Consider the following 19,586-nt stretch of genomic DNA (forward strand, 5'->3'; position numbering starts at 1 on the left):
TAATTGACAGCCTTGTTTGCTTAGTTCCCTCTATGCCACTCTATATAGCAGAGTAACCCTTTCCAATCTGGACAATTTCCTACCTAAAAAGTTCTAATAGTTTGCCTTTACCTGTTGATCTTTTCACCTTATCATGCAGTATTCTTGGCCCTCCACAATGCTTCAATACATCATGCCAAACTGATATCCCTACACATATCCAACACAATTTGCTGATTCAAGAATGTGTCCCAGAAGGAAAAAAAGAATACGTATCATGCCTTCCATGACTAGGCTTTTGTTTATGCTGTTCCTTGGAGCTCCTCCTCCTATCTTTAATTCCATTATCCAAACCCTACCTATCCTTCAAGATGCATTTGCAAGCAATGGATGGGTCAGTAACTAGACAGAATGACCTTTTTAGGGTATCTCTCAGCTATGAGATGCTGCAGTAATAAGAAGTTAACCTGTACCTTTTCTACAGTGCCTTTTCAGATTCTCCCTCTACATGGGATATTTCTCTGCTTTGAACTCTTATGGGATAATGTACCAATCACATACCATGGATTTCTCTGGTTTTCAATTGTTCCACCCACTTTTTGAGAAATATTATACTCTCCCTGAGTCACAGTGATGACAAGAAGATATCTTTTGGGGAACCCATTTTCTCTTTACTGGGACTCATTGCCCTCCTCTGGCATATGCCCTTAACAGCATGTCCATTCTGCTCCACAAAGGTTGGGTCGTTATTTACTGATTCTCATAAAGTTAAAACCAAGAATTGGAGGTTCTAAGGAGTTAGCCGTGGTCCTAGAACTTATAATAGGACAAGGAAGCTCAGGGAATTTGCCAAATGAGACTGCCATTTTGGGGTGGCTGTTGGGGAGTTTTGTGTGCTGATGATGAACAAGCAAAGAAAAGCAGGACTATGTAGCAGAGAGGCTTCCCTTAACTCCCTTGTCAAAAGCTCTAAGCCCTCCTCCCCAGTGCCTTCTCTCTATCCCATCTTCTCTATCCCTTAGCCCACTTTTTTTTTCTTCTACTTCATATTACTTGTTTGCTTGTTTCCATCTCCCTGTTCCATTCTCTACTGCTGCACAAATAAACACCCCAAAACTTGAGAGATTTGAAACAAAAACAGTCCTCTATTTTGATCACAAATATGCAATTTTGGCCGGCCTTACTCTGCTTGGGTCTATTTGGGGTCTCAGTTTGAGATTGAAACAGCTGGGGATTAGCATCACTCTTTCTACACATCTTTCCCCACAAAGCCTTCGGCTTCCTCACAACATGGCAGCCTCGAAGCAATTAGCCTTCTTACATGGTATCCCAAATCTCCCAGACAGTGTTCCCAGAGACCAAGATGGAAGCTGGGTCTTCTGACCTAGCCTCAGAATTCCCTAAACAGGGGCAGCCCGGGGGGGCTCAGCGGTTTAGCGCCGCCTTCAGCCCAGGGCCTGATCCTGGAGACCCAGGATCGAGTCCCACGAGCTCCCTGCATGGAGCCTGCTTCTCCCTCTGCCTGTGTCTCTGCCTCTCTGTGTGTCTCTCATGAATAAATAAATAAAATATTTTTAAAAAAAAAGAATTCCCTGAACATTATGACTGCCACATTCTATTGATCAAGCTAGTCACTACATCCAGATTTCAGGGGAAGGAATAGACTCCACCTCTCAATGGACAGAGCAGCCAAGATGTAAAAGTTCTCAGTTTACAGCCTAAAAAATTGCATTTGGCTCACCATCTAAAAGCAAAATGAGAATGGGGCACCTCAGTTACTTAGGCTTCCAACTGTTGATCTCAGCTCAGGTACTGATCTCAAGGTCCTGAGTTCAGACCCAGTATGAGTCTCCATACTTGGTGTGGAGCCTACTTTAAAAAAAAAAAAAAGAAAGAAAGCTGAACAGACTAAATGGAATGTTTCAGATGTTGTGAATTGACTAGAAAACATAATAGTATACTTATAGTTTCTCAAGTATTTGTAAATATTTTAGGGCAGCTCCAGTGGCTCAGCGGTTTAGCGCCTGCCTTCAGCCCAGGGTGTGATCCTGGAGACCCGGGATCGAGTCCCACATCAGGCTCCCTGCATGGAGCCTGCTTCTCCCTCTGCCTGTGTCTCTGCCTCTCTCTCTCTCTGTCATGAATAAATAAATAAAATCTTTAAAAAAATAAAAATAAAAATATTTTAACAGTAATATGTACTTGGCCCCTGCATAATTTCTTCAGTGGATGAAGTTTGCACTTTGCTGTGTTTTTCTGTCTTCGAGTTTAGAGTCTTGACTTTTTTTCTTTTACGGTGTTTTAGGGTTTTTTTTTTTTTTTTAGAGTAGTAGCAAGGGACAGAGGGAGATGTAGAGAGAGAGACTCTCAAGTAAGCTCCCTGCCCAGGGCAAGCCAAAGTTGGGGCTAGATCCTACCACCCTGAGATCATGACCTGAGCCAAAATCAATAGCTTAACCGACTGAGCCATACAGGCACCCCTCCTTTAGGTTTTACTAGGCTTGCTCATATATGGAGGGGGTTGTTTTGTTTTTGTTGTTTTGAGAGAGAGAGAACACAAAAATGGGGGGAGGGAGAGAGACAAACAGACTCCCAGGATCCTGAAATCATGACCTGTGCAGAAGGCAGACACTTGACTAAGCCACCTAGATACCGCTTTACTTGTGTACTTTGAAGAAGTTCATATATTGAAGGAGTTTATGACAGGCTTACTCAGGAAGATGCCACAAAAAAATGATCCTTGTTAAGTTGGTTGGGGAAGTTTTAGTACTTAAGTGCTTGAGGGGGGAGTGTAACTGAACCTATGTCTGTCTGCCTGATGCACACAAAACCGACCAATGTGACACCAGGTATGCAGTAAATAAAGGGCTTATTGAGAGGCAGCCAAAGGAGGAGATTGGAGAGCAAACCACAAATCTGCTTCCTTGAAGGGGGAGAGAACAAGTTTTTTATAATCATGGGGGCTGCATACATAAATATTGATGAAAAGAGCAAAGAAACATATGACCATTCATGAGTAAAGATGGAGCATGCGCATTGCTCAAGTGTATATGTAACATACTTCCCACGTTCGCTTCAAGTGGAGACTTAACATCAGAAAAAAACAAATTCAGTCCCTCACATCGGGTTATCCTAGGACAATGAGAAGGGGCTATGGGCATGCTCCAAGAGCTGGTATAAACTGGATGAGATCTTGGGTTGGTTACCTTGGGCTATATAGATTATATAGGTCAGAGGCTAGAGAACCAGAATTAGTTGGCCTTGAATCCAGGTTTCTGTAGGGACACCTAGAAAATTCATTAGTGGGGGTCAGAAAAGAGACAATACGGGCACCAGGGTGACTCAGTGGGTTAAACGTCTGCCTTGGGCTCAGGTCATGATGCCAGACTCCAGGATATAGTCCCACATCAGCCTCCCTGCTTAGTGGGGAGCCTGCTTCTCCTTCTCCCTCACTCTCCTTGCCTGTGCTTCCTCTATGTCAAATAAATAAAATCTTTCAAGGAAAAAAAAAAAGACACAATAGCTGATTCGGGGAAAATGTTCTCTGACAAACAAACTAAATTTTCTGCAAGCTTCAACCTCATTAATCCTACGGGACACACTTTCAGAAGGGGAAATGACCTACTAATCTGTCCAATGAGGATGAGCTGACAAGGCGGCTAAGCAAAACCGACTGAAACTTCCTTTTCGCTGAGGGGAACGGGATCAAACTCCGGCCCCCATCCACCCTCTAGTGGGGCGGGCAACGGCTCCACTACCTGGGGGAGACCAGACTTGGGAGAACCTCCCCTTCAACATGCAACTCCTGGCCGCAGACTCCTCACCGCCCATCCCTCCACCCCTACCCCCACCCTCACCCTCACCCCCAAAGCCCCACCTCCCAACCTCCACCCCATATCCCAAATCCCCGCTCCTCCACTTGGCCCTCCAGTCGCCGGCTGCCTCCGCCTGGGAATAGTACGTCCGCTGGCCCAGAGTCCAGGACGGGACTGCGTGGATGACGTCATGACGCGGGCGTGCGTACGCAAATGAGCAGCGCGCAGAGGCTGCTGGGCCGGCACCGTTGTTTACAAATAGTACTTCTAGGACGCCTGGGTGGCTCAGCCGTTGAGCCTCTGCCTTTGGGCCGGGGCATGATCCTGGAGTCCTGGCATTGAGTCCCACATCAGGCTCCCTGCATGGAGCCTGCTTCTCCCTCTCCCTGTGTCTCTGCCTCTCTCTGTGTGTGTGCGTCTCATGAAAAATAAATAAATCTTAAAAAAAAATAGTACCTCTAAGACCGTTCTTGCATATCTTCAGCTGAAAATAAATATGTATTTCTGTTGGGTGTGTATAATCAGGAGGAGAACTAGGAGCCATAGAGTCTCTATGTGAAAAGCCTTCATAGTGCCAAACCGTTCCCCTGTTTCCCAAAGTGATTCTACTAATTTACATTCCCACCAGAAGAAATGTGAGCATTGGGTTGTTGAACAGGCTTGTAATATTTGTTATTTTCTTGTTTTATTTTTTTAAGTTTTTTTTTTAAGATTTTATTTATTTATTCATAGAGAGGCAGAGACACAGGCAGTGGGAGAAGCAGGCAGCATACAGAGAGCCTGACATAGGACTCGATCCAGGGTCTCCAGGATCACGCCCTGGGCTGCAGGCGGCGCTAAACCACTGTGCCACCGGGGCTGCCCTATCTTTTTTGTTTTAGTTATTCTGCAGGATGCGTAGGGTTTTTAAATTATAACTTTATTGCAACAGTAATTTCAGACTTACAGAAAAGTTGCAAGAATAGTACAAAGACGGGAGCCTGGGTGGCTCAGGTGGTAAAGCATCTGCCTTCGGCTCCTATTATATCTCAGGGTGCTGGGATCAAGCCCCATGTCAGGCTCCCTGCTGCGTGGGGAATCTGCTTCTCCCCTCTGCCTGTACTCCCATGCTCTCTTTCTCTCTCACACACACACAAATGAAGAAAATCTTTAAAAAAAAAAAAAAAAGTACAAAGAAACCCTGTTTATGTGTCACCCAGATTTCCTGAATGTTAACATTTTCTACATTGCTTAAAGTACTTTTTCCCAAAGGGGCAACTGGGTACCTCAGCCATTTAACGTCTGATTCCCGATTTCAGCTCAGGGCATGATCTCAGGGTCCTGAGATGGAGCCCGAGTCTGGGTCCGCACTCAATATGGAGTCTGCCTAAGATTTTTTTCTCTCTCTGCCTCTCCCCCTTCTTTTAGAGAGAGCTCTCTCTCTCTAAAATAAGTAAATAAAATATTTCTTTTAGGGATCCCTGGGTGGCGCAGCGGTTTGGTGCCTGCCTTTGGCTCAGGGCGTGATCCTGGAGACTCGGGATCGAATCCCACGTCGGGCTCCCGGTGCATGGAGCCTGCTTCTCTGCCTATGTCTCTGCCTCTCTCTCTCTCTCACTGTGTGCCTATCATAAATAAAAATTTAAAAAAAAAAATTAAAATATTCCTTTTAAAAAGTACTTTTCGGGGATCCCTGGGTGGCGCAGTGGTTTAGCGCCTGCCTTTGGCCCAGGGCGTGATCCTGGAGACCCGGGATCAAATCCCAGGTCGGGCTCCCAGTGCATGGAGCCTGCTTCTCCCTCTGCCTGTGTCTCTGCCCCTCTCTCTCTCTCTCTCTGTTACTATCATAAAAAAAAAAAAAAGAAGTTTTTTAAAAAATCAAAAAAATAAAATAAAAAGTACTTTTCCCCCAAAAGGCCCATATTCATTTCTTCTGCCCTTTGTGCATATCTTTTTTTAAAAAAAGATAAGAATTTTTAAACAGATAAGAATTAATTTTAATATACTCAATACAATTATCTATGATTCCCTTTAATATCATCAAATATTCAGTATGTAGACGATCCCAGTTGCCTAGGATGGCTTTTTACAGTGGAATTCGTTTGAGTTAGGATTCAAACAAGGTCCCTATATTGTATTTGATTGACACAGTACTTTTTTTTTTTTTTTTTTGTCTGTCTCTCCACACTAAATTGACTAGTTTCATCATTTCAGTCTGCCTCAAACTATCTACATCTTTTTATTACTCCTTGGTGGCTGCTGGCACATTTTGTTAATGTTTTGACTATGTTTCTGGTTGTTCTCAGTAGGAAGGCTGCTTTGAATGACCTAGTCTTCCATTGTCAGCCTTTATCACTTTATTTTTTTTAGGGCAGGGGGAGTGGTAAAGGGAGGGGTAGAGAGAATCTTAGGCGGGCTACACACGCAGCATGGAGCCCAACTCGGGCTTGATCTCACAACCCTGAGATCATGACCTGAGCTGAAATCGAGTTGGACGTTTAACCTACTGAGCCACCCAGGCGTCCCAGCCTTCATCACTTTAAAATCATGTGTCCACATCATTGAAATAGTGTAACAAGAGAGAAATACAAGTCATACCGAAAGATATTAAAAGTCATAGCCAAGAACTTGAGTCAAATATAGAGTCCTTCCGTAATTTCAGTCATCTTATCTGATCTCGTTCTTTTTTCTGTTCATTTTTTGTCAGAGTCACAAAGAAAAGGAATAGGCTAGTGGAAAGGGGAAGGCAGGGAACCTCAGGTGGAAAAAGAATGGATACTCTGGTTATTTATTACTTTAAATTTTTTATAGTAGTTAAAGAAAACATTGGCTGTAGAACATGTGCTAATTAAATGCCTAATTTTCCCCCTTTGTCAGAAAATAGAAGCACGAGTGTCTGCCGATGAGGACCTCAAGCTTTCCAACCTTTTAAAATATTACTTAAGAGAATCTCAAGCTGCTAAGGTAATTTGATTCTTCATTGTTTTACAAAAATCCATCTCTTTAGAGGTTGTTAGACTTAAGATTGTTAATGATTATCTTTTAAATTTGATTTTCAAGTGTGAATTTTTGTTCTCCTTTTATAAATTGTTGGTCATTGAACCCCACATAAGTCTCCTCTATAAACTTAACACATGGTATAATCTAGAACTTTTTCGTTTTTGTTAACTTGGTATATTCATTCAGTTAAAATGCCGACAAAACAAAAAGTAAACCTCCAAATAACAGTCTATATAGCTGAAGGATTCCTAAGTTCTCTATTGAAGGTGAAAGAGCTATAAAACCAGGATATGTTTTATTTTAAGGCAAGTCACATTTCCCTTTGGAAGTCTGTGTGCAAGATTAAAACTCTTATGAATCAAAACAATGTTACACAGAAGCATCTTTAAAGCTCTGAAAATGTAGTGGCCCAGATATTCTAAGTTCAGGGCACCTGGGTGGCTCAGTCCATTAAGCGTCTGCCTTTGGCTCAGGTCATGATCCCAGGTCCTTGGATCAAACCACATGTCAGGCTCCCTCCCTGCTCAGTGGGAAGCCTGCTTCTCCCTCTCCCTCTGCCTCTCCCCCAGCTTGTGCTCTCTCACAAATAAATAAATAAAATCTTTAGGGAAAAAAAAAAGATATTCTAAACTCATTGTTAATTTATGAATCGATATATTGTACAGAAAATTCCCATGTGATCAGTGGTGCTTTATACCGGTTTTTCATTCCTTATCAAATTATAAATAACCCTTGGGGACTTGGCTGGCTTAGTTGGTAGAGCATGCAACTCTTGAGGGATCTCAGGATCCCTCAGTTCAAGCCCCACATTGAACACAGAGCTTACTTTATTTTTTTTTAAGATTTTATTTATTTATTTGTGAGAGACAGAGACATAGGCAGAGGGAGAAGCAGACTCCCTGCAGGGAGCCTACTACAGGATTCCATCCCGGCCCAGGATCACACCCAGAGCCAAAGGCAGATGCTAAACCAGTGAGCCACCAGGTGCCTCCACAGAGCTTATTAAAATATATATATATATATATATATATATTATATCATATAATATATATAATATATATAATATATAATATAATAATATATATAATATATAATATATATATATATATATCATAGGGGTGCCTGGCTGGCTCAATCAGAAGAGCATATGATTCTTGATCTCAGGGTCATGAGTTCAATCCCTATGTTGAGTGTAGAGATTACCAGTGAGCCACCAGGTGCCTCCACAGAGCTTATTAAAAAAAAAATATATATATATATATATATTATATCATATAATATATATAATATATATAATATATAATATAATAATATATATAATATATAATATATATATATATATATCATAGGGGTGCCTGGCTGGCTCAATCAGAAGAGCATATGATTCTTGATCTCAGGGTCATGAGTTCAATCCCTATGTTGAGTGTAGAGATTACTTAAATAAATAACCATAAAGTATAAATAACCCTTTTGTTTATTAAGATTGTGTCTGTTCATGAGAAACACAGAGACAGGCAGACACACAGGCAGAGGGAGAAGCAGGCTCCCGGTGGGGAGCCCAATGCGGGACTCAGACTCGGACGAGGCTCATGCCCTGAGCTGAAGGCAGACACTCAACCACTGAGCCACCCGGGTGTCCCTGAATAACTCTTTCAACTTTGAGGACTTAGGTACTTGCAAAAATACTGTCCATATCAGATTATAAACCATTCACATGTGTGGGCAGGGATAAAATGAATTACTTACTTTGAGGACTTTAAATTCATTATTTTATTATACTACGCAGTTGCTAAGGCATACTTTTTAGAACATGGCTTTAAAAATAAATGCAGGGCAGCCCTGGTGGCTCAGCGGTTTAGCGCCTTCAGCCCAGGGCACAATCCCGAAGACACGGGATCCAGTCCCCGATCGGGCTCCCTGCATGGAGCCTACTTCTCTCTCTGCCTGTGTCTCTGCCTGTGTGTGTGTGTGTGTGTGTGTGTGTGTGTGTGTGATGAATAAATAAAATCTTTTAAATAAAGATTAATTAATTAATTGACTAATTAGACGTAAATGCAGGGACGCCAGGGTGGCTCAGCAGTTAAGCATCTGCCTCCCTCTCTCTCAGTTTCTCTCACGATATTAATAAATAAAATCTTTAAAAATAAAAATAAAAGTAAATCCAAATTATTAGTGACCACAAGAAATAATTGAAATTTAATTGCAATAATTAAAACTACAGCGTCGCCTAGGTGGCTCAGCAGTTGGGCATCTGCCTTCAGCGCAGGGTGTGATCCCGGTCGGGGGATCGAGTCCCGCATCAGGTCGCTGCGAGGAGACTGCTTCTTGCTCTATGTCTCTGCCCCTCTCTGTGTGTCTCATGAATAAACAAATAAAATCTTAAAAAAAAAATTAAAACTACGTACAGCAGAGAGAGTATAGGAATCGATGGCACTGCAATAGCATTGTATGGTGTCAGATGGTAGCTGTACTTGTGGTGAGCATAGCATAACATACAGAGTTGTCAGATCACTGTTGCACACCTGAAACTAATGTAATACTGCGTGTCAGCTCTACTTGAACATGAGTGAGTGAATAAAATCTCAAGCATATTCCATGCTGAGCACAGAGACTCTAAAGACCCATTTTTAAAAGGCACCTCAGGGGGCACCTGCGTGGCTCAGTCAGCTGACTGTCTGCCTTCAGCTCAGGTCACGGTTGATAGAGCATGCGACTCTTGATCTCAGGGTCCATGAGTTCAAGCCCCACGCCGGGCTCCCTGCTCGGTGGGGAGTCTGCTTCTCCCTCTCTTTAGGGGCACCTGGGTGACTCGGTTGGTTGGGTGTCTGCCTTTGGCTTGGGATGTGGTGCTGCAGTCCTGGGATCCAGCCCTGCATTGGGCTCTCTGCTCACTGGGGAGCCTGCTCCTCCCTCCCACTTGTGCTTTCTCTCACTCTGTCAAATGAATAAATAAAATCTTTAAAAACTAATAAAAATTAAAATGGGTCTTTAGGGGCGCATGGGTGGTGCAGTAAGTTAAGTATGTAACTCATGGTTTCAGCTTAGGTCATGATCTCGGGATAATGAAATCGAGCCCTGCCTCGGGCTCCAAGCTCAACGTGGAGTCTGCTTGAGATCCTCTCTCCCTCTCCCTCTGCCGTCGCCCCTCATGCACTCTTATTTCTCTCAAATAAATAAATCTTAAACAAACAAATAAGAGTCTTTAGTGGGGAAAAGAAAGATAAGGGCACCTGGCTGGTTCAGTCAGTGGAGCATGCAGCTCTTGATCTCAGAGTTGAGAGTTTGAGAATCTTGAAAAATAAATAAAAATTAAAAATGGCTCAGCTCAGGGGCGCCTGGGTTGGCTTAGTTGGTTAAGCATCTGCCTTTGGCTCAGGTCATGGTCCCGGGGTCCTGGGATTGAGCCCCACATCAGGGTCCCTGCTCAGCAAGGACTCTGCTTCTCCCTGTCCCTCCCCCTCTCCCCCCTCCCCTGCTCATGCTCTGTCGCTGCTCTCTGTCTCCCAAGTCAATAAATAAAATCTTAAAAAATAAGAATAAAATAAAATAAATAAAATAAATTGTCCCTGGCCCATTTTAAATTGGGTTGTTCATTTTCCTACTATTGAATTTATTGTATTCCTTTCCTTTTTTTTTTATTTTTATTTATTTATGATAGTCACACATAGAGAGAGAGAGAGAGAGATGCAGAGACACAGGCAGAGGGAGAAGCAGGCTCCATGCACCGGGAGCCCGACGTGGGACTCAATCCCGGGTCTCCAGGATCGCGCCCTGGGCCAAAGGCAGGCGCCAAACCTCTGCGCCACCCAGGGATCCCTGTTTTTTTTTGTTTTTTTTTTTTTCTATTTTTGGGATAGCGGTCCTTTCTCAGATACATCTCTTGTAAATACTTTGTCTTGGTCTGTGACTTGTCTTCTCATTATCTTGATAGTGTCTTTGGTAGAGGAGACGTTTTTTATTTTAATGAAGCTTACCTTATAATTATTTCTTTCATACATCATGCCTTTAGTATTATATCTAAAAAGTCTTCACCAAACCCAACATGTTCTCTTATGTTACCTTTTAGGGGTTTTATAGGTTTACATTTAGAGCTATAATCCGTTTTGAGTTAATTTTTGTAAAGGGCGTAAGGTCTGTGTGTAAATTCATTTCTCCGTGTGCGGATGTCCAGCTTGCCCAGCACCATTTGTTGAAGACTGTATTATCTGCATGGTATTGCTCCTGTTCCTTTGCCAAAGAACAAATAGGTAACTGTATCTGGTTCTGGGCTCTCCGTCCTGTCTGTTGACTTACGTGTCTGTTCTGTCACCAGTCCCACACTGCCTAGACGGTAGCTGTATAGTCGGGCTTCAAGTACATACGTCGGTCCTCTGACTTTGTTGTTCTCCTTCAATATGTTGATGATTATTGTTTGCCTTTTGCCTCCCTACACTTGAGAATCTGTTCGCCAAGATCCTCAAAATAATTTGCTGGGATTTTGATTGGGATTAGTTAAACCTATCCCCTAGGGGGGAAGAAGGAATAGATCAAGTTGGGAAGAACTGATGTTGACAGTGTTGAGTCTGCATATTCATGATCATGGAATAGCTCTCTGCTTACTTATTAGCTCTTCCTTGATTTCTTTTATCAGGGTTTTGTCGTTTTGGCAGCAGGCAGCAGAAGATGCAACTCCTTCTGTCCATGGGTCCTGCCCCTACACTTGAGTTTTGTAGTTTTCCTCAAGTTGACTTTGTATTTCTTTTGTTAGATTAATCCCTAGGAGTTTCATTTCTGGGGTGCTAATGTAAACATGTTTTTAATTTCAAATTCCACTTGTTCGTTGGTGGTATATAAGAAAACCATGGATTTTTGTGTATTAATGTTGTATTCTACAACCTTATCATACTCCTTCCTTAGTTCCAGGGTTTTTTGTTGCCTTTTACAAATTTCTACGTAAACAAGTCATGTTATCTGTGAATAAATACAGTCTTATTTCTTCCTTCCCGATCTATATACTTCCTATTTCCTTATCACATTAGCTAGGGCTTCCAGTATGATGTTGAGAAGGAGTGATGAGAGGGAACATGCATTATTACTGATATTAGTGGGCAAGCCTCCAGTTTCTCACCATTCAGTGTGATGGTAGCTATAGGGTTTTTGGTAGATGTTCCTTATCCAGTCGAGGAAACACTTTATATTCCTTGTGCGCTGAAACAGTTGCTTTTCTTTAAAGGACAGAAACTTTTTTTTTTTTTTTTTTTTTTTTTTAGGACAGCTGTCAATTGATTTTTTTTTTTTTATTAAGATTTTATTTATTGGGATCCCTGGGTGGCGCAGCGGTTTGGCGCCTTCCTTTGGCCCAGGGCGCGATCCTGGAGACCCGGGATCGAATCCCACATCGGGCTCCCGGTGCATGGAGCCTGCTTCTTCCTCCGCCTGTGTCTCTGCCTCTCTCTCTCTCTCTGTGACTATCATAAAAAAAAAAAAAAAAAAAAAAAGATTTTATTTATTTATTTATTTATTTGAGAGAGCTCAGGCACGAGTTCGAGCTGGGGAAGGAACAGAGGAAGGGGGGAAAAGCAGACCCCCTGCTGAGCAGGGGACCCCCCCCCCATGTGGGGCTTAATCGCAGGACCCCAGGTTCATGACCTAAGCGGAAGGCAGACCAACTGAGCCACCAAGGCCCCCCCAGTCAGTTGATTCTTAACAAAAGTGCTAAGACAATTTAGTGGGGAATAGACTTTTCAACAAATGGTAGTACTGTGTCAGCTGCATAGTCACATGAAAATAAAGTTAGACCCCTTCCTCACACTGTGCATAAAAATTTGCTCAAGATTAATCGAAGACCTAACTGTAACGGCTAAAACTTTAACATTTTTAGAAGAAAACAAATGTAAATCTTTGTGACCTTTGATTAGATGTTGGTTTCTCAGATACACCCGGAACACAGTAACCAAAGTAAAAAAAAATAAATTGGACAAACCTTATTAAAATTAAAAACGTCTGTGTGTCACGGTACACTATGAAGAGAAGTGGAAAGCCAACCCGTAGACTGGGAGAAAATATTTACAAGTCATACGAGTCCCTAATAAGCAGCTGAGATCCAGAGAATGTAGAGAACTAATTTTATCTTCTCGATAAAAAGACAAATAGCCCAGTTACCAAATAGGCAAAGGACTTGAATCAACCTCTCTCCAAAGAAAATATACAAATGGCTAATGAATACATTAAAAGACGCTTCTTCGTCAGGGAAATGCAAATCAAAACCATGGCAAGGGTTGCTGGGTCAGTGGGTAGAGCATGCGACTCTTGATCTTGGAATTGTCAGTTCTAGAGATCAGATCGCTTAACAAATGTAATCTTTAAAAACAAAACCAAACCACAGCAAGATACCACTTCACACCCACTAGGTGGCTTTAATCGAAAAGACAGATAAGGGTTGCCAAGGATGTGGAGAAATTAGAACCCTCATACAGCGGTCAGTGCAAATAGAAAATGGGGAGTGCCTGGTTGGCTCAGTGGGTTAAGCGTCTGCCTTTGGCTCAAGGCAGATCTCAGGATCCTGGGATGGAGGCCTGTGTTGGGCTCTCTGCTCCGTGGATAGTCTGCTTCTCCCTCTCCCTCTGCCCCTCTCCGCCCCCGCCCCCGCTCATGCTTGCTCGCTCTCTCCCCGCCCCCCTCAAATGAATAAATAAAATGTTATAAAAAAAACAAGCAAAGCAAGCAAGAGTGCACCATAAAATGGTACAGCTGCTTTAGAAAACAGTCTGGCAGCTTCTCAAGAGGTTCAACATAGAGTTACCAAATGACCCAGCAATTCCACTCCTAAGTAATGAGATATGAAAGAGAAAGGAAAACATGTTCACACAAAAAACTTGCGCAAGTATTCATAACAGTATTATTCATAATAGGCAAAACATGGTAACAAACCAAATGTCTGTCAACTCATAAGTGGATAAATCAATGTGGTATTTCCATATAATGAAATATTATTTCGCAATAAAAAGGGAGGAAGTACTGGTTCACACAATAACGTGAACGAATTTGAAACTTTATGCTAAGTAAAGAAAGCCAGGCATAAAAGGCCCCATATTATAGGATTCCCTTTTTTTTTTTTTTTTTTTTATGAACTGTCCACAATAGGCAAATCAAAGAAAGCAGATTAGTGGTTGTGGGGGGCGGTGGGGTGGGGGGGGACGGTGGTGTGAGAGGAAATGAAGAATGACTACTGATGGATAGGTTTCCCTTTGGGTTACAGAATTGTTCTAAAACTGATTGCAGTGTTGGATGTGCAATTCTGGTTGTGCAACTAAAAACTGTTGAGCGGTGCCTGGGTGGCTCATTCGGTTAAGCGTTTGCCTTTAGCTCGGGTCATGATCCCAGAGACCCGGGATCAAGCCCCACTTGTTGCTCCCTGCTCAGTAGAGTCTGTTTCTCCTTCTCCCTCTGCGCTCCCGGCCCCACGCGCGCTCATGCGGGATTCTCTTCCGCAAATAAATAAAATGTTCAAATTTCAAAAATAACGAGACGCCTGGGTGGCTGAGCGGTTAAGCGTCTGCCTCGGCCCAGGACGTGATCCTGGAGTCCCGGGATCGAGTCCCGCATCGGGCTCCCCGCATGGAGCCCGCTTGTCCCTCTGCCTGTGTGTCTCTCATGAATACATAAATAAAATATTTTTTAAAAGATTTTCAAATTTTATTTATTCATGAGAGATGGGGCAGGGGCGGGGGGGGTCGCTGCGGGCAAAGACATAGGCAAAGGGAGAAGCAGGCTCCGTGGAGGGAGCCCCATGCGGGACTCGATCCCGGGATCACCACCTGAGCCTAAGGAAGACGCTCAACCACTGAGCCACCCAGGTGCCTCATAGGTGAATTTCTCTCGGTAAAGCTGTTATAAAAACCATCTAGAAGAGTAACTGGCATGTGCTGTATCCATAGTTGAAGTATTCCCTCTGCTGATGATGGGGTGGCGGCGTAACTATTAGAAACATGCAGCGTGGGGTCCCTGGGTGGCGCAGCGGTTTGGCGCCTGCCTTTGGCCCAGGGCACCATCCTGGAGACCCGGATCGAATCCCACGTCGGGCTCCCGGTGCATGGAGCCTGCTTCTCCCTCGGCCTATGTCTCTGCCTCTCTCTCTCTCTCTCTCTCTCTCTCTCTCTGTGTGTGTGTGACTATCATAAATAAAGAAAAATTTTAAAAAAATATATTAAAAAAAAAAAAAAGAAAGAAAAGAAACATGCAGCGTGTATTACCAGGAAGCATTCTGTTTTATAGGATCTCCTGTATCGAAGATCTAGGTCACTAGTGGATTATGAAAATGCGAATAAAGCACTGGATAAAGCAAGAGCAAAAAATAAAGATGTCCTGCAGGCTGAAACATCCCAACAGTTATGTTGTCAGAAATTTGAAAAAATATCTGAATCTGCAAAACAAGGTACTGTTAGCTTACCGTTTGATCCTGAAGTATACTTCAAGCTATTCTATAAAATTAATCTCATTTCTTTTGTTCACAGAACTTATAGATTTTAAGACAAGAAGAGTTGCTGCGTTCAGAAAAAACTTAGTGGAATTGGCAGAGTTAGAACTGAAGCATGCAAAGGTTAGTGTCACATTGAAGGCTTAATAATTTAAATGACTTCTAATTTAGGAATGAGTCAGTTACAGGGTGCCTGGCCAGCTCATTGGGCTCCTGAGTTTGAGCCCCATGTTGGGTGTAAAGGTTACTTTAGGAAGAAAGGAAGAAAGAAAGGAAGAAAGAAGGAACAAAGGAAGAAAGAAGGAACAAAGAAAGAAAGAAAGAGAAAGAAAGAAAGAAAGAAAGAAAGAAAGAAAGAAAGAAAGAAAGAAAGAAATTCATTGTGGAATTGATAATAATTCTTTAATGACCTTTTCCTTCTTCCTACAGGCATACACAAAGAAGTATTTCTGAATTAGAATTCATAATAATTGGAATTATACTTTTTGAAGATTATTTTACTACTTCAAAATAATTCTGATTTAGAAAATAAACATCCTTCTTCTGGGGTTTTTCTGTAGCGTTTGCTTCCTTCACATCAAGCCCTTTCTTGTAGTTAATATAAAGATACAGCTTCGGGGACACCTGGGTGGTTCAGTTGGTTGAGCGTCCAACTCTTGCTTTGGGGTCAGGTGGTGGTCTTGGAGTTGTGGGTTCCAGGCTCAGCATGGAGTCCACCTGAGATTCTTTCTCCCTCTCCTCCTACCGCTCCCACTCGTTTTCTCTCTCTCTCTCAAATAACCATTTTTTTAAATTTTTATTTATTTATGATAGTCACAGAGAGAGAGAGAGAGAGAGAGGCAGAGACATAGGCAGAGGGAGAAGCAGGCTCCATGCACCGGGAGCCTGATGTGGGATTCACTCCTGGGTCTCCAGGATCGCGCCCTGGGCCAAAGGCAGGTGCCAAACCGCTGCACCACCCAGGGATCCCTCAAATAACCATTTTTTTAAAAAGGATAAAGTTTGGCCCAAACCTTATAGTGATTTTAAAACTAAAGAATCTTAGAATTGAGAGGGATGTGGGCGCCGGAGTGGCTCAGTGGTCGAGCGTCTGCCTTTGGCTCAGGTCGTCATCCCGGGGCCCTTGGATCGAGTCCTATATCGGGCTCCCAACGGGGAGCCTGCTTCTCCCTCTGCCTGTGTCCCTGCCTACTCTCTGTCTCTCGTGAATAAATAAATAAAATTTTTAAAAGAGCCAGAGAGAGAAAATTGAGAGGGATTTTACAGAGCACCTAATTCAAACAAGAATATCTACAGTTTCTCCAAACGGTCAGCTCTGCGAGACTCTAGTACCTAGGACGGAAACCAGTATCGTGTTTTGATTAGCTAAAAAAAAAATCACTTTTTTTTTTTTAAAGATTTTATTTATTTATTCATGAGAGACACAGAGAGGCAGAGACATAGGCAGAGGGAGAAGCACGCTCCTGGTCTGGGACGCTAGCCCAGGACCCCGGGACCACGACCTGAGCCAAAGACAGGTGCTCAACCACTGTCCATCCAGGGGCCCCAGTCAATAAATCTGAAAGAGGAAAGAAAGAAAGAAAGAAAGAAAGAAAGAAAGAAAGAAAGAAAGAAAGAAAGAAAGAAAGAAAGAGAAAGAAAGAAAGAAAGAAAGAAAGAAGAAAGAAGGAAGGAAGGAAGGAAGGAAAGAAAGGAAAGAAAGAAAGAAAGAAAGAAAGAAAGAAGAAAGAAAAAGGGAGAGAGAGAGGGAGAGAGAGAAGAGAGAGAGAGAGAGAGAAAGAAAGAAAGAAAAGGAAAAGAAAAGAAAGAAAGAAAAGAAAAAAAGAAAAGAATGTTCAGTAGTTTAACTTGGACACAAAGAGCACCTCTTCTCTCTCAGTAGATCATGCCAGGTAATCCAAAACAGGAATATTGGTGTACATGGACATTTACTGAAGCATCTGGTTATGTGGAAAATATTGTACGTGAAACAGGTTGAATAGTTTTAGGTCTTTAAACAGTTACTTCCGTATAAGGAAGCAGTTGTTTTCCACGTGCTGTGACTTTCCGGTCCGGTTCTTCTGGGCTTCGTAACTTACTCTCCTTTCCTGTTTAGGGTAACCTACAGTTGCTGCAGAACTGCTTGGCAGTGTTAAATGGAGACACATAAGCCGCACTCCACCTTCGGCTAAAAAGGGCTGCCTTCCTTCAGATTTTATTTTTGTTTTCTGAATGATATTAAAGCATCTACTGCTCACCGGGAAGAAAAGAAACAGCTGACAAAGTGCATCTACTCTCCTTTTTTCTGAGAAACAATGGAGCGGAGCCGTCCGTGGGTTCTGCCGATCTGTGGGGGGACACTGCCCTCCTGTACCCGAACGCTCCCTGGGACAGCCGTGGGTCACCTCGCGCTCCTCCCCTTCCAAAGCCCAAAGTTCAGTCTTTTCCTTCAGTAGCCTCCGTAGCTGTGTTTATTTTACGCGTAGTGTTCCTTATGGCTGCCAGCCTCATTTACGTTTAAGTACTTTCTGAAGTTTAACCCTTTTCAAAATACATTGTTCAAACAAGGTAAAGATTGCCGGCCGTCACCTTCTTTTGAATTTTGTTTTCAAAAGACATTGTGTACCACCTTAGTTCATTCATGTATCCTGGTAAAGCATCGTAATCAGACTTATTTTTTAATTAATGAACATTTCTTAGAAGTTTTGGGACAGACTTTATGTAATCTTTATAAGTATGATTTCTGATGAAAAGCAAATGCATTAGTATGTTTGCCTTAAACTGTAGACTAAACCAACTATTATCAAATAAAAAGTGATAACAGTGATAGTTTTTTTTTTAACTCTGTGGTCATTGTATCACTCTAAAATTTGGAGTAGCTATAACCCGTCTACTCCTTTGTTATGCTTTACAGTACAGGTCCTACGTTTTCTTTTTTTCTTTTTCTTAAAATGGCATATTGAACCAAGTTCACCAGTCCCTCTACAAAAGGATGAGCTGCTTTCCTGTGTGCGCTTTTTTGCATTTCATAGAAGATGGAATCGGGCAGAGGCAGGTTAGAAACAGCCATTTCTAAACTACGGGAGCAGACAAAATAAATGGTCTGTTACGGTTTCCTGAATTCAGTCTCCATCTAGTTCAACTAAGGAACCATGCGACGTGCCATTGAGCCACTTGATAGTCATACTGGTGCGTAAATCTGCAGGTAGAGAGGAAGAGTGCTCTAGGGAACAGCACTTGTCGGTGGGGGAACAGTTGGAATAAAAAGGATACTAATTGTCAGTAATTACGAATATTATTGGCCTTTTGGATGTAAATTAACATCCTGTCATTTCTCCTTTAAAATTAGGTTGTATGGTTTTTTTTTTTTTTTTCTTTTTCACTGTCTAAGTTTTCCTCCAGTTGGAAGCCACAGGTATGGTGGGTGGGTTCCTCGTTTACATTTTCCCAGACCCCGTCTGTGGGTCTTAAGGGTAGTCACCATGATTCCAGCCTCGCGTGTTCTCTTGCCTTACTGGTGTGCCATTTAATGTTTCTTTCACTGAGGTGGTTCCCTGATGCCGTTTGAGCCTGATTTTTCTGTTGCCTGAGAAATATCTGTGTTTTCTCCTCCCCCACGTCTCCTTCACTGGTGAAAATAGGCCCCTGCGATGCTCTCCGGTGGGTGAACATGGGACAGAGAGCCCTGGCCTCCGGATTCGGGTGCGGTCCTTTCACCGGCTGCCCTTGTGGCCTGAGGCGGGTTGGCTTGACCCGTGTCTGCCTCATTTTCTCTACCACAAAGGACGTACTGACCTACCTCACAGGGGTGTTGTGAGGATGAATAAACATTGGTACAGTGCTTTGGAAATGTGAAGATGCTGTGTAAATGCTAAGAAATAGCAAGTACAGGGCAGAAAGCAACGTACGACGTTCCACGTAGCCCTCAGCTACTCTGTACCAAGGAGGTCTTTTTGGGGGAAAGGCGTAGGAGAGTGTTAACATACATCCTTTGGTCCCTGGGTTACATTTTTACAGTGTTTGTTGGGGTGGGTTAGACTGGAAGCAGCAGTACGTACGTATTAGAGCATGGGGCGGGGGGGGGGGGGGGGGGGGGGCTTGATGAATACATATAAATGAGTTGACCACACTGTCCCAGGGCCTTCTCACAAAACACAAATAAGAACAAAGGTTACTCCCTCAAGGGCCTACTTAAGGAAAGATTCTACTTGGTACCTCCAGAACGACCGAAGCATTCCATACTTCACTGCTAGTTGCTGACTTCAGAAAACCAAGGTTTCACGGCTCTCGTGCCGTGGCATTCATTACACGTTTGTTGGCCCCCGTGCCCCTGGGGGACACGAAGGAGAAACAGGAGGATGCCCGGTGGCCACCCTGCA

The 19,586-nt window shown here is 43.0% G+C and overlaps 1 protein-coding gene across 1 annotated transcript; it reads left to right on the top strand.

The window, feature by feature from the left end:
* The first annotated feature begins 1,269 nt into the window (after window positions 1-1,269).
* Window positions 1,270-18,034, top strand: LOC112926607 (sorting nexin-6-like). The gene is made up of 6 exons (XM_072760476.1): window positions 1,270-1,303; window positions 3,911-3,999; window positions 6,651-6,737; window positions 15,027-15,186; window positions 15,266-15,351; window positions 17,324-18,034. The coding sequence occupies exons 1-6, from the start codon at window positions 1,270-1,272 to the stop codon at window positions 17,375-17,377; spliced, it is 510 nt and encodes a 169-aa protein (XP_072616577.1). The 3' UTR covers window positions 17,378-18,034.
* The last annotated feature ends 1,552 nt before the right edge of the window (window positions 18,035-19,586 follow it).

Source organism: Vulpes vulpes, chromosome 6 (genome assembly GCF_048418805.1).
Source record: "Vulpes vulpes isolate BD-2025 chromosome 6, VulVul3, whole genome shotgun sequence".
NCBI lineage: Eukaryota > Metazoa > Chordata > Mammalia > Carnivora > Canidae > Vulpes > Vulpes vulpes.